The 13,084-nt window shown below is 39.0% G+C and overlaps 1 protein-coding gene across 5 annotated transcripts in view; it reads right to left on the bottom strand.

Annotated features, from left to right (window-relative positions):
- Positions 1–1,473: 1,473 nt before the first annotated feature.
- Positions 1,474–13,084, bottom strand: part of LOC136871688 (centrosomin) — a 540,670-nt gene continuing 529,059 nt past the window's right edge. For all 5 annotated transcript variants that reach the window (XM_067145194.2, XM_067145191.2, XM_067145195.2 and 2 more), the window contains one exon: positions 1,474–2,368. In XM_067145194.2, the coding sequence (XP_067001295.2) occupies positions 2,112–2,368 (257 nt within the window). In that variant the 3' untranslated portion in view covers positions 1,474–2,111. The remainder of the gene's footprint in view (positions 2,369–13,084) is intronic.

Raw genomic sequence — 13,084 nt, 5'->3', positions numbered from 1 at the left:
CGCTTAGGTTCCTAAATAGACGTAGGAGGAACATACGACAGTATGTATTGTTCGGGGTCCTGGGTTCAAAGTCTGTCATACGGTGGTCATACAGAGCTGACAGCTGAGTGGTCACAAACTGTACGAGATATAGAGAAATGTTTCTGTTATCATGGACTTACAGTCCAAAGAGGGTTGGGATTAATACAGAACCTAGTATCTTTAAATGTGCAAGTGATCCTAAATTAAGTTGTGATCTGGTAGCCACATTTGTAAAAATGAGGACATATGCTCATATAAAATTTTTAAACAAACATGAGGAAAAAGTGGTAGCAAACGTGTCAGCGTTATGGACATGAAATCAAGAAGATAACGAAAATGAAGAAAACTGGCTTTACGTCGCACCGGCACAGATAGGTCTTATGGCGATGATGGGATAGGAAAGGCCTAGGAGTGGGAAGAAAGCGGCCGTGGCCTTAATTAAGATATAGCCCCAGCATTTACCTGACGTGAAAATGGGAAACGACGAAAAACCATATTCAGGGCTGCCGACAGTGGGGCTCGAACTCACTATCTCCCGGATGCAAGCACACAGCTACGTGCCCCTAACCACACTGCCAGTTCGCCCGGTAGAAAATGAAGAAACTTACCAGTTAAGGTAAGATTCACTTTATCATAATAGAACTGTTTGTTTGTTCATTCTTTTGTTTGCTTGCTTGTTAATTAGTCACACTTAATACTCAGCTTTGTTTAACTCAGAATACTTTATTAGATTTCAGTAGCATAGTGTGGCTACTAAAATTCTATTAGCAATAACCACAGTCTTGTGACACGATCAGCTCTTGTATTGTACATTATTATGTTGGTTATCTACTATTTACTAAGTCAGGTGTAGGGTATACACGAGTTAATAATTGTTCGGTTAAAACATATCACAATCATTAAATACCTTTGGAAAGCGCTCCCATGATCAGGGAGCAGGTATCTGTGTGACATCACACTCGAATAGCCAATGACCACAAGTCAGCCGTTGTGGGTAACCTTGGGTTCAACATATTTTCTAATCCTGCTCTCAAGGATGGATTCGTAGATTTTGAGGCCATGTGACAGTAGAGTTTTACCTTTGTAGTTTGTACATTTCTTCCCATCACTTTTTTTTTTCCAACAATATGATGACTCCCTGGACTTCAGTACGGTGAGATGGTGGAAGAGGCAGCCCTGTATTCGGGGACTAATGTAAGTACAGCCGGCTGCCTTGTAGGTTGAGGTGACTGGACACCAAAGGCTAAAGGAGAAAACCATGAAAGAAAATTTCCCTGTATGTTAAGCTCAGCAAGTCAAGAGAGGGATTCCTGAGGAAGTTGCTTTCAAGAATAATATGAGTTCAGAAAGGATCACATAAGGACAAATATAGTCTTAATTTCATCTTCATGTTTCTGAAGTATGCTAAAGAACACAAAGGTTAAAGTAGTACTGTTGAATAACAAAACAAAGTTAACTTCAAAAATCGTTTTAATATGAAAAAAATAGGGCAAAATATATATATAAATATATATATACACATCTAAAAACAACTTGCATGAACAGTACACACTAAATGAGTTTCTACGTATTAACAGGTGTTAAAAGGTCAAGAGTCACTGTACATAAAGGAAACAATGTTCTAAAACTGTAGACTATCAAACTAGCTTTCCTAGTACCACACATAGTACAGTCAATTATACTTTATCAAACTTTACACATATTTACAGTCATTAAAATAAAGATATAGAAGTAGAAAATGACTTTTGTATTTTTACATAGACTGCAATATTAAATAACATTGGCACAGTTGTAAAAGTAGGTCTGGGCAATTCATTTAGACCCTTTCTCCTAAAGAATAGGTACCTTTGTCATATATAAAAATGCATTTATATTTCACAAACAAGATTTCATTTTATGAATAAAATACTTCCTCTATTTAAGTATGTGGCAGGAATCCAATGAAAACGATTTTCAATATTTTACCCCGATTCCATGAAAGCTTTTTCATGTTCCCCACACCAAATCACAATGTCACGGAAGTTTTCTCATTGATGTGGATCAAATGGATGGAATTTCTGGCAGAAGGAAACATAGATCTCGTCAGTGATTCACTCTGGACTTTCAACAGTAGTGGTAAGATACTTTACATCATCGCCTTCAAGATTATCTCGTCGTGCCTGTTGCAGGATATGGTGTGTTTTATGTAATTGCTTGCATATGGCCTTTTCCATTTGTTTTTTCAACTGATTGGAAGATGTTAGCTGGGAAAGAGTTGCTTGCAAGGATCGCCGTGTTCGAAATAAATCCCGCTTCAAATTCGCATTCTCCTTCAAGAGCCTGGCATTTTCATCCTCAAGTTCTCCTCCTAAAAAATAAAAAATAAAAACAATAAATGGTTTGTACATTTTGTACCAGTAAAATCAATTCCCTACCAACTATGTAGGTAACGGTTGAGCAGATGTACATGGATGCTAATAAGCAATTTTCAAGGTAAAACTACTACTACTAGACCCATCATTTTGAGGTCATCTATCAGAAGTGAAAGAGGAAAAGTATGTCAAAATCTGACCTAAATATCTCTTTTCTTTGAACTTTCTGCACATTAACACAAACTGTAATTTTTTGTTTGTCTTAAAAATAATTTTATTATAAATCTCCTCACTATGGTATTTGTGTCAATACCTTGTTGTGCCAATGAAAATAAAAAAAAATAAAACAAAAAATCTCAAATTTAATGCTAACCGATCAAGGTTCGTTTATACTTCTATATGACTGTTGTAGTATCTTCGAGGCTCCCTTTGAACATCAATGGATTCTGAACTCAACCTGAATCAGGCAAGAAATTAACAGCTAGTATTTAAAATTAAATGATAGTGTATACACTACGTATACTATGATGAACCAGTGTATTTCGTACCAGCAGTGCGGTATCAAAAAATGTATGAACCACACAAAATGACATGCTAAAGAAGAAAGTTTTCTAACTCCCCAGCTATTTCCCGCCAATATTCAGTCGCTGTTATACTTGGTACGCTGCAGACATCCCATCTATCGAAGTTGAGCGGTAGCATAAGAGACAAAGAACATCACAACAAACAATAGTCAATGTAATGTTATTGTTGATCAATGTTATGGGCTTTCAATATTGTAGGCCTTCACATTTAGTTTTCTTCCGACTCTGAAATACCACTCTTATAATAGTCCGTATGGTAAAACTGAATAAAACATACATGGTCGGAAATTATATTCTCTATAACTTTTGTTATGTAGCACTTTTCGATAGGACCAATAACATAGCAATAAACATACTGACTTCAACATTCACAAATAGAAATCTCTCTGTCCTTCAATCAACCCACCATAGAGATAAGATCTGAAACATGGATCACGGAAAAGTTATGTGATTCATTAAATTTTGTGCCCATATCAGAAACAGAATGGCTGTCATGGTTATTTAACATCTATGGGTGGCCAGACACATGTTTGCTAGATTCTATGATTTATGTAGTTCAAATTGTGTATCAGAAAACTTAGTTCAATTATGAGGCATGAGTAAGGAGGCCAGACTAGCAAAAGCAAGGAACACCTTTCTTAAGAAAATACATTTGCTCACTTCAAGCACAGATGTGCATACTAAAAAAAGATACTTTTGAAGCTTTTGTGCTCAATATGACACTGGAAGAAAATAGATGCTTTTTTTTTGGAAATGTGGTGTTAAAGAAGAATTCTGAAGGCAAGATTGGATCAAAAATGAAGAGATTCTGAATTGAGTTGATGAGAGGAGAAGACTAGCAAAATTTGACTAAGAAAAAGACAGATTGATAGGACACATCTTGAGACTCCCAGAAACTTGTCTGTTAGTTTTTGAGGGAAATATAATGGGTAAGAAATGTACGGATATACCCAAGCATGACTGACAAATTAAGAGTGAATGTAGGATACTACTACTACTACTACTACTACTACTACTACTACTACTACTACTACTACTACTACTACTGACATGCTGCTATTGAATGGCTGGTATTGTTTAGTGCTCCGCGTATTTGCTTAATTAAGTGGTGTTTTAAAGGCTGTGTATGGATAAAATATATTGCGATTATAAGTGGAAGTGCTGCCCTTCAGAATGCGGTATTATCTCTCTTTGATGAGCTAAAGAGGAATCCCTTTTCTGACAAGGTAAATAGGTCATTTATATTCCTTTACATGATTTAAGGTTATGTTCTCAAAGAGAAAAGAGAGTAGAGGTACTGAGAATAGCAATGTCAAATCCAAAGAGGTTGAAATAGATGTAGAAAACCAAAGAGATACTATGTCGGATGAGGAGCTGGACGTAACCATGGAACAACAGAGTACGAAGACTACAAACCAAAGAGTAGGATTAGAAGAGATGCGACTAGAAATTGATAAGTTAGTCAAGCATAGTGAAGACTTATTAGCATTAGTTAACATGACTCCTAATACCAAAGCGGAGATAAAGAAAGGTATTAAAGAAATGGGACAAATGGCAGAAATCATTCGTAGTCGTTCGTGGGAATGGGAACAATTTGATGTGAATGAAGATCCAAAGGCTAGGAGTGATTTGGAACAGGGCACTACCTCCAGTAAGAAAATAACCCGTGATGTTGGGATACAGGCGCAATTCAGTGACAGAGTGCTAGATATAGAGCAGACCCTCTTGGAAGCTACGTGCTTTGACGAGTTTGCGAAGCTATTGGATAAGGAATGGCCTGACTGTGTTTACAGTAACACGCACGTCATCTCTGGAAATATAGGGAAATTGACTGATTGGGATATATCAATGGTTGTAAATCCCAAACATCTTGCAGAGGAGGATGGAATTATGAGAAGCATGAAGAATATGCATACAGAAATCTCTGACTTGCTGAACTCTAATCTGGAGGAAGGCAAGACGGAATTCCTGCGCACTGTTACGCAAACCTACACGAGTCGAGGAGGAGAGCGGGAGAAGCTGCGATATGTGTATGTAATACCATATTCATTTAATCAGGATGGAGTAAATGACCTGCAGAGCCTGTATTCATGTCTCACCCACTGGAGAGAGATAACTGAGACTCATGCAAGAAAGAAGGTGCTGATAACTATACCGGATACCCTTGATCGGAAATATATAAGGAAAATCTTGGAATGGATGTTTCGTAAGAGTGATATTGGAATTGGGTAAAACACAGGTAAAACAGGCTGTTTCTGTGGGATTAACATTGAAAAAGAAATCCTTAAATGATAATACTCAGGAAACAGTTATGTGCAAAGCTGCGGGCAAAACGTACGCCGAATTGCTTAAAACAGTAAAGGAAGGAGTAAAGTGTACGGTATGGATCCGGATTTAAGTGGAAACTATCTTAGAGCAGCACTCTCCTTAGAAGCTGCTGTTGAAGAATCTCAGATCAATATTACGTCCATAAGACCGGAGAGGTTTGGAAATCTTGCCAACGGAACCATTGAAAATACTGTTAAAGAAAAAGAAAATAAATGTGGGATGGGCAACCTGTATGGTGAAGGAAAGAGTTACAGTTGCAAGGTGTTTTGGATTTGGACATAAAGCGCCACAATGCGACGTTAAGGATGACCGGTCACGGAGCTGTCTAAATTGTGGACAAGAAGGCCATTTGGAGAAGGATTGTGGGAACATTTCGTTTTGCACCATGTGCCAAGTGGAGGGCCACGGCTCAGATCAAATGAAATGCCCTACTTACAGGAAGCTAATATTAGAGGCAAGGAAGTTGAATTTAAACGACCAAATAATGGACATACTGCAGGCGAATCTCATGAGGAAATCCGACAGTCGACATTATGTATGCGACAGCCTTGGAAAAGAAAGTAGACTTAGTGCTTGTTAGCGAGCCAAACAGAAGGCGAGTAGCTGAAGGTGGTTGGTTCACGGACAAAAGATGTGATGTAGCTGCATATTTTTAAAATGATAAGTTGGAGGTGCTAAGCATAAGGGCAGAAGAAGGATATTTGTGTATTCAACTTCAGCAATATCAGATTTATTGTTGTTATATCTCTCCTAACATCCCTTTTGATATTTTCAAAGCTGAAGTAGATGTAATAGTTCAGGACTGTATGGCGTCAGGTAATGAATCTATCATTCTCAGAGACCTAAATGTCAAGTCGCCTCTGTGGGGGGCACCAACTGCAGATCGTAGGGGAGAATATTGGGCAGAATGGATAGCGACCCTAGAATTGGGGGTTCATAACACTGGAATCATAACCAACTTTTTCCAGAGGGAGCTCAGAGTCTTTCATTGACATCACCTGCTCAATGCAGGGTATAGCATTATTCATTGTTGACTGGGAAGTTATGGAAGATGAATCTCTCAGCGACCATCGTTTTATTTATTTTCAAGTTAAGGGATCGAAGAAGCTTAATGACATCACGAAAACGGTGTGGAACTATAATTGGGAAACTTTTAAAATTGCAAGCGAGTGGATGTCACAAACTGTAGATACAGTGCAACATACTCTAAAAGATGTAACTGCTGTTCTTAAAGATGCTTGTAGGACCAGCCGATTGAGGGGATCAACAAAATATAAAACACGAATCCCTTATTGGTGGAACAATGAAATAGACATGCAAAGGAAAGACTGCAATCGCAAGAGACGAATTCTTACAAGATCTAGGAAAAAAATCAGCCAGGTCAACTTAATACAATTAGAAGCTGAATATAAGGCATCAAAGAGGCAACTAATGAAGCTAATAAAGGATTCTAAGAGAAATCTCTGGCAAAAGCTATGCAAAGATCTAGACAGTGATAACTGGGGGGCGGGATAAAAGATAGTGACCAGTCGAATAATCAACAGGGTACCAGTTCAGCTTCCAGCTGATAGAAGGAAAGCCATAGCAATGGAGTTGTTCCCTTGTACTAATGACAGACTTGAAACTGAATCAGATTTTTGTGTTGCAGAACCGTTTACTGTGGTTGAGTTACAAGAGGTAGCACGCAATATGAAGACTGGTAAGGCACCAGGTGGAGATGGAATCCCACCAGAAGCCATCAAGTATGCAGTTGAGGTGGCACCTGGTTGGATCTTATCAATCTTCAATGATTTATTAAAAAAGCGTGAATTCCCCGATGAGTGGAAAGTAGCCAAGCTAGTGCTGTTATTGAAGGCAGGGAAACTGTCATTAGATCCATCAGCGTACAGGGAAGACTTTCTTCGAACCAGTTTGGATTTAGAAAGGGTAGAACCACAACCCAAGCTATTGAGAGGGTGATTCAAATACAGGCAGAAAGCAGTGAGAAATGGGCTGCCTTGATAACGCTAGATGTCAAAAATGCTTTTAACACTGCTTCTTGGAGCATTATTTTGAGAGAACTTCGTTCTCGGTATCTACAACAAATAATCATTAAGTACTTCAAAGGACGAAGAATACGACTTCATGATTTAGAAGACCTTGAAATGAGTGCTGGCGTTCCACAGGGATCCATCCTGAGACCCACCTTGTGGAACATTCTATATGATGGTGTCTTACGCCTGCAGCTGACAAAAGGGACAACATCTATTGGTTATGCAGATGACCTTGCAATAGTGGTAATAGCAGAGAATGTAGAAGAACTGACCTTCCGAGTAAATGAATCACTGAGACGAGTTAACCTTTGGATGGTAAATAATAAATTGAGATTGGCTCCACATAAGACTGAGACTGTAATTTTGAAAGGTTCCAGGAATTGGAAAAATGTCCGTTTCTTATTAAATGATACAGCGATTATCCCAGGGAAGTCTGTACGATACCTTATTGACAGGAATTGCACATTTGGTGCACATGTGAAGGCAGTAACCCAAAAGGCAGAGAAGAAGGCATCGGCATTAGCCAGACTTATGCCTAACATCGGTGGACCAAGAACAGTTAAGAGACAGATTATAAGCTCTGCAGTATATTCCATTTTACTTTATGCTGCACCTACCTGGCACAATGCACTCAGGAGGAAGATTCACCGAAGAGCTATGGAAAGAGTACACAGGAAAATGCTGCTCAGAGTTACCTCTGCATATCGAATTGTTTCGACAGAAGCTTTACAAGTTGTAGCTGCCAGTATTCCCATTGACCTCCTCGTTGTAGAGAGAAAACTTTGGCATGAAAGGGGTGCGACTATATCTGCTGAAGAAAAGAAAGCCTTGAGGAACCAACTCTTACTAGACTGGCAAGACCGATGGGATGGCACAACCGTTGTTGGCCAATGGACAAAAAAGCTAATACCAGATATAGGAGACTGGCTTAAATGAAAACATCGGCAGGACTTGGAAGATTCGGCGTATACGCCATGAAGATGGGAAAGACGCAGGGAGATGGTTGTCGGTACTGTTCTGAAAGGGATGCAGTAGAACACACTTTTTTCTACTGTGTTCGATGGGAAGAAGAATGAAGGAAAGCCTGCCAACAACTTGGCCGACGACTCACGCCAGGGAATCTGTTTCAGATTATGTTAGAGAGCCTGTTTGCCTGGAACACAGTAAAGGCAATGGCGACAAGCATTATGGGGATGAAGGAAAAAGAAGAGAAAGGAAGAACTTAATAATATACATCACTCCATTCTGATGTCATGCCGACAAGCAGTTCCAGAATGGGCTGAGTGAAGAGGGCACAGAGTGGTGTCTTTAAAAGATTTTCCCCTGCCACAAAAAACTCCTCCTCCTCCTAAGGTTGCAGCAATTATAGCTTCACAAAAGTATCACTGAAGAAAGATAAGTGATCAAATTTCATGCTACTCAAGCTCTCAACAGCACTGGGACAAATACAAAATAAACGCAAGTGAAGTATGAGATTCAACAAGTACATGGAATCAATACAGAATCAAGTTCTTAAGCCATAAAGTTACCATCTCTCTTGAATTCTTGAGCATATGAGAGTTTCACTTTTTCTGATTGGTGCCGTTTGAGCAAAGAAAATGCAGTCAAAGAGTACATCTCAATTGTGAGGGGAATGATTGGTGAATTTCTAAACCTTATGATTCCAATATTCACATTATTGTTTACATGGATATGAGAAGCTTTACTGTCATGCAGAAAGCCTGGCAAACCTATTGCTTTGTCACATAAAACAACAATCACCATCACTTCAATGTTGTGCAAACCTATTCCTTACATAGCACTCAGTCAAATACGAAGGTCGATCAAATATAAACATCAACAGTTAGTAGGACTGGCCCCGCGCTTCTGCTATGCTTAGGTGGGACTGTTAGGAGTGGGGAAAGTGTGCTGTTAGATATTTCCCGCCGCTTTGTCAGTAATGCTTACGATGTCGGAGCAACAGGTGCACCCCTCCACTGCGCAATGCATAATTATAAAATTTCTTGCTCGTGAAGGAGTTACAGCAGCGGAAATTTGCCAGAGATTGACTGCACAGTTCAGTGATCAAACATTGTCAAGGACGCGTGTGTTTGCCCCTGGCATAAAAAGTTCAAGGAAGGACGAGAACGTGTGGAAAATCAGCAACACGATCGCCATTCTCGGACCAGCATTACAGATGAAAACATTTGTGCCGTTAAAGACATTATTGACGACGATCGACGGGCATGAGCGACGCATAATCAATGCTGCTTACTACTGCGAGCTGTTGAACAAGGCAGGGGTTGCATATTGCGCAAAAGATGAGACCAACTGATTCGACAGGCCATCCTCCGCCACGGCAATGCGTGGCCCCATATCGCAGCTCTAACTGTCTCCAAGCTACAGGAAATGCACTGGACTACACTTGATCATCCTCCTTACAGTCCGGACTTATCATCCTGCGATATCCATTTGTTCGGACTGCTTGAAGAAGCTATAGGAGGACAACGATTCGAAGATGACAAGAGTGTGGAAGACTCTGTGCGCAACTGGCTGGTGACACGACCCTGTTCTTTTTACGATGAGGGCATCAGAAAGCTGCCTATACATTGGGACAGATGCAGTTCCAAAGCAGGAAACTATGTGGAAAAATAAATTGTAATTGCCTTGTATTTTTCAATAAATTAATTTAAATAAAAAATAAAGTCCCGTTTATATTTGATCCCCCCTCGTATTTACTTAACCCGGGATCAGTCCGGCTGTTAGAAAAATCTAACATCAATAGTCTTACCGTTGCCATATTGTCTACACCAGGCATCGTCAATCGAGAGCAAAATGTCTTCAGAGCCAGTATGCTCCCCGCTTTCAAGGAACGTGAGCAGCCTAGCGAGCAAGTAGGGGAAGAAGCAAGGGAAGTGCATGACGTAATACGTACTGAAGGCCAGTGGTGCAAAGGTATAGCATATCTTTCTGGACAGGTTAGAGATCGACATGATACGCATGAACTCATGTAAGGTGACAGTAGTGTGTATTCACCTTTATCCTCACATCACACAGCATTCAAGCTTAGTCAGTGGATGTTGCATATACTATGGAAGATAGTTCAGCATAATGTAGGTCATCGACGCCAACAAGTTTCAAACTTTCGTGGGAAGAAGAGTATTTAATAGTTCACGAAAATTACACAGCAAAATGTTTAATATGTAATAAAATATTGAATCACATTAAAATATTTAATCTGCAGTGCCATTATTCCTTGTGTCATGCCAACAAGTATGATAAATATGAAGGATGGGAAAGGACAGCTTTGCTAGGAAAAAAAAAATACATGCTTGAGTAGGTACGTAAATTTCATATTATCCTACTAAACTCTTTTCATACAGTGAATATCTCTCATCGCTTGTACTATAAAGTTTGATATATGTACTTGTGTACTTATGTATTTATGTTGTACTTCATTATTTTTAACAGGGTGATATGCATTCCAGTGAACCTGCTATTTGGGCCAGCTACAAGATTGCTTTGTAGATAGGGCGTACTTTGATACCCTTCAGTGAGGGTGCATTTGTGAAAGAGTGTATACTTCTGGCAGCTGAGACAGTGTGTCCAGAAAAAGTGTATGATTTTCAATCTACAGTACTACCTTATCCTATTCTACAATTATACAATGAATAAAGGACCTAGCTAATGATGTTCATAGGCATTTATGTAGCATCACAAAGAATTTCATAGCATATTCACTGGTGATAGACGACAGCACAGATATAAATGACACCTCCCAACTTACTATTTCTATCAGAGGCAAAACAGTGACCTTGTGGGAAGGGAGAAACTTTTAGATATAGTGCCAATGAAACATACCACAATCGGTTTTGATATATTTGCAAATCTCAAAGTGTCAGTGGAGAGTTTCTGCCTTCCATGGGGAAAAAATAGTGTCCATAGCAACAGACGGGGCAGCTGCAATGTGTGTGAAGAATACAGGAGTGGTAGCGTCTCCAAAACAGATGAAAAGAAATGAACAGTCAACATGCACTGCATTAAACACCAAGAAAATCTATGTTCAAAGCAGATCCAACTTGGAACTCTCATGGATGTAGTTAATAAAACGACTAACTTTATCAGATCAAGGGGACTGAACCACAGAAAATTTTAAGAAATTCTTTGTGACATTGAAAGTGAGTATGGTGATATTCCATATTATACGGATGTGCGGTGGTTAAGTAGAGGAAATGTTTTACATTGCTTCTATGCTCTGATGAAAGAAATAGCTCTCTTCATGGAAAGGCACAGTGAGCCACTAGAAGAACTGAACAATGGAAAATGGATACAAGATTTGGCATTTCTAGTAGATCTTACCAGCCACCTTAATGATCTTAATGTATACTTCTGGCAGCTGAGACAGTGTGTCCAGAACAAGTGGATGATTTTCAATCTACAGTACTAGCTTTTAAGTAAAAAGTACTACTGTGGGAAAGTCAGTTCGTGAATAAAGACACAACACATTTTCCCACTTTGACTGCAGAGTTGTGTCTAGCTCCAAACTATTCAGGTAAAACATTAGAAGAATATAAAGACGTTTTAATGTCACTATACGACGAATTTGAGAGTAGGTTTCAAGATATTCAGGTATTAGAAAAGGATCTGCAGGTGTTTGCTACGCCCTTCTCAGTGGATGTGCAAACTGTTAGACCAGAACTGCAGCTAGAGCTGATTGACTTAGAGTGCGATACTAAAATGGAAGACAAGTTTGCAAACACAAACAGTTTGACTGAATTTTATGTTCGTTTTCCGCAGGAGAGAATTCCTAGATTGCACAAATTTAAAGCACATATATTAAGAACATTCGGATCAACTTATTTAAGTGAACAGATGTTTTCATTAATGAAGATTTGTAAATCTAGACACAGAAGTAGGCTCACAGATGAAAACTTGAAGTGTGTTTTGCGACTTCCCAGTACACAAATATTAGTACCAAACACTAATACAATACTATCTAAACGAGCCCAAAAGTCCTGGGAGGAGGAGTATACCAGTGATATGTTTCAGTTCATGTGTTTAATTTGTTGTCATAGTCATAAATGCCATATGAATATTGAAATGTATGTTAATGAGAGTCCAATGAATGTGTACAAATCACACAAATTGTATATGTGTCCGAAAGCTTAAGTTAATCATGAAAATGTATTTATTCAGGACATATTGCACATTGCTGTATATTCCATTGTCAGAGAATAATTTTCTTGTCCTGTTATACTCTGTAATCTGTGTCCTGTTCATGTCACATGGTCCATGCTCCAAATTATTATTATTATTATTATTATTATTATTATTATTATTATTATTATTATTATTATTATTATTATTATAGCTGTTGTTCATACGGTAACATTCTATAGCAGCAAGTACAGTACAGCCACTGTATGAAACCCGCCTGTCCGCTGCTCTCTTGTCCGTGACAGACAGCCGTCCAGAGCGGAGCAAGTAACACTGGCTCCCTGGAGCAAGTACGTGATGACGTCTGGTCTACGCCTATATCAGTGGTTATATCTCTCTGGAATGTTTTTTCCTCAGTGATGCCATGTTGTTATTTTCAGGAGTAGTGGTTGCACATGACATTTTAGAATACTCTGAAGTGGACACCACCCACATGTTATATGGCATCTAGCCATTGGACTGCCCACACTATTGTTGTGTTAAAAACTGTTTCAAACAAAGTGACCTATAGCATCAATGTTTTTTCTGTATACAGTGTAGTGACTTGTGTAAGGGATTTTGTACCCACAGA

Source organism: Anabrus simplex, chromosome 4 (assembly GCF_040414725.1).
Source record: "Anabrus simplex isolate iqAnaSimp1 chromosome 4, ASM4041472v1, whole genome shotgun sequence".
NCBI lineage: Eukaryota > Metazoa > Arthropoda > Insecta > Orthoptera > Tettigoniidae > Anabrus > Anabrus simplex.
Note: the sequence above shows the minus strand (reverse complement) of the source record. Positions and strands in the feature narration are given on the sequence as shown.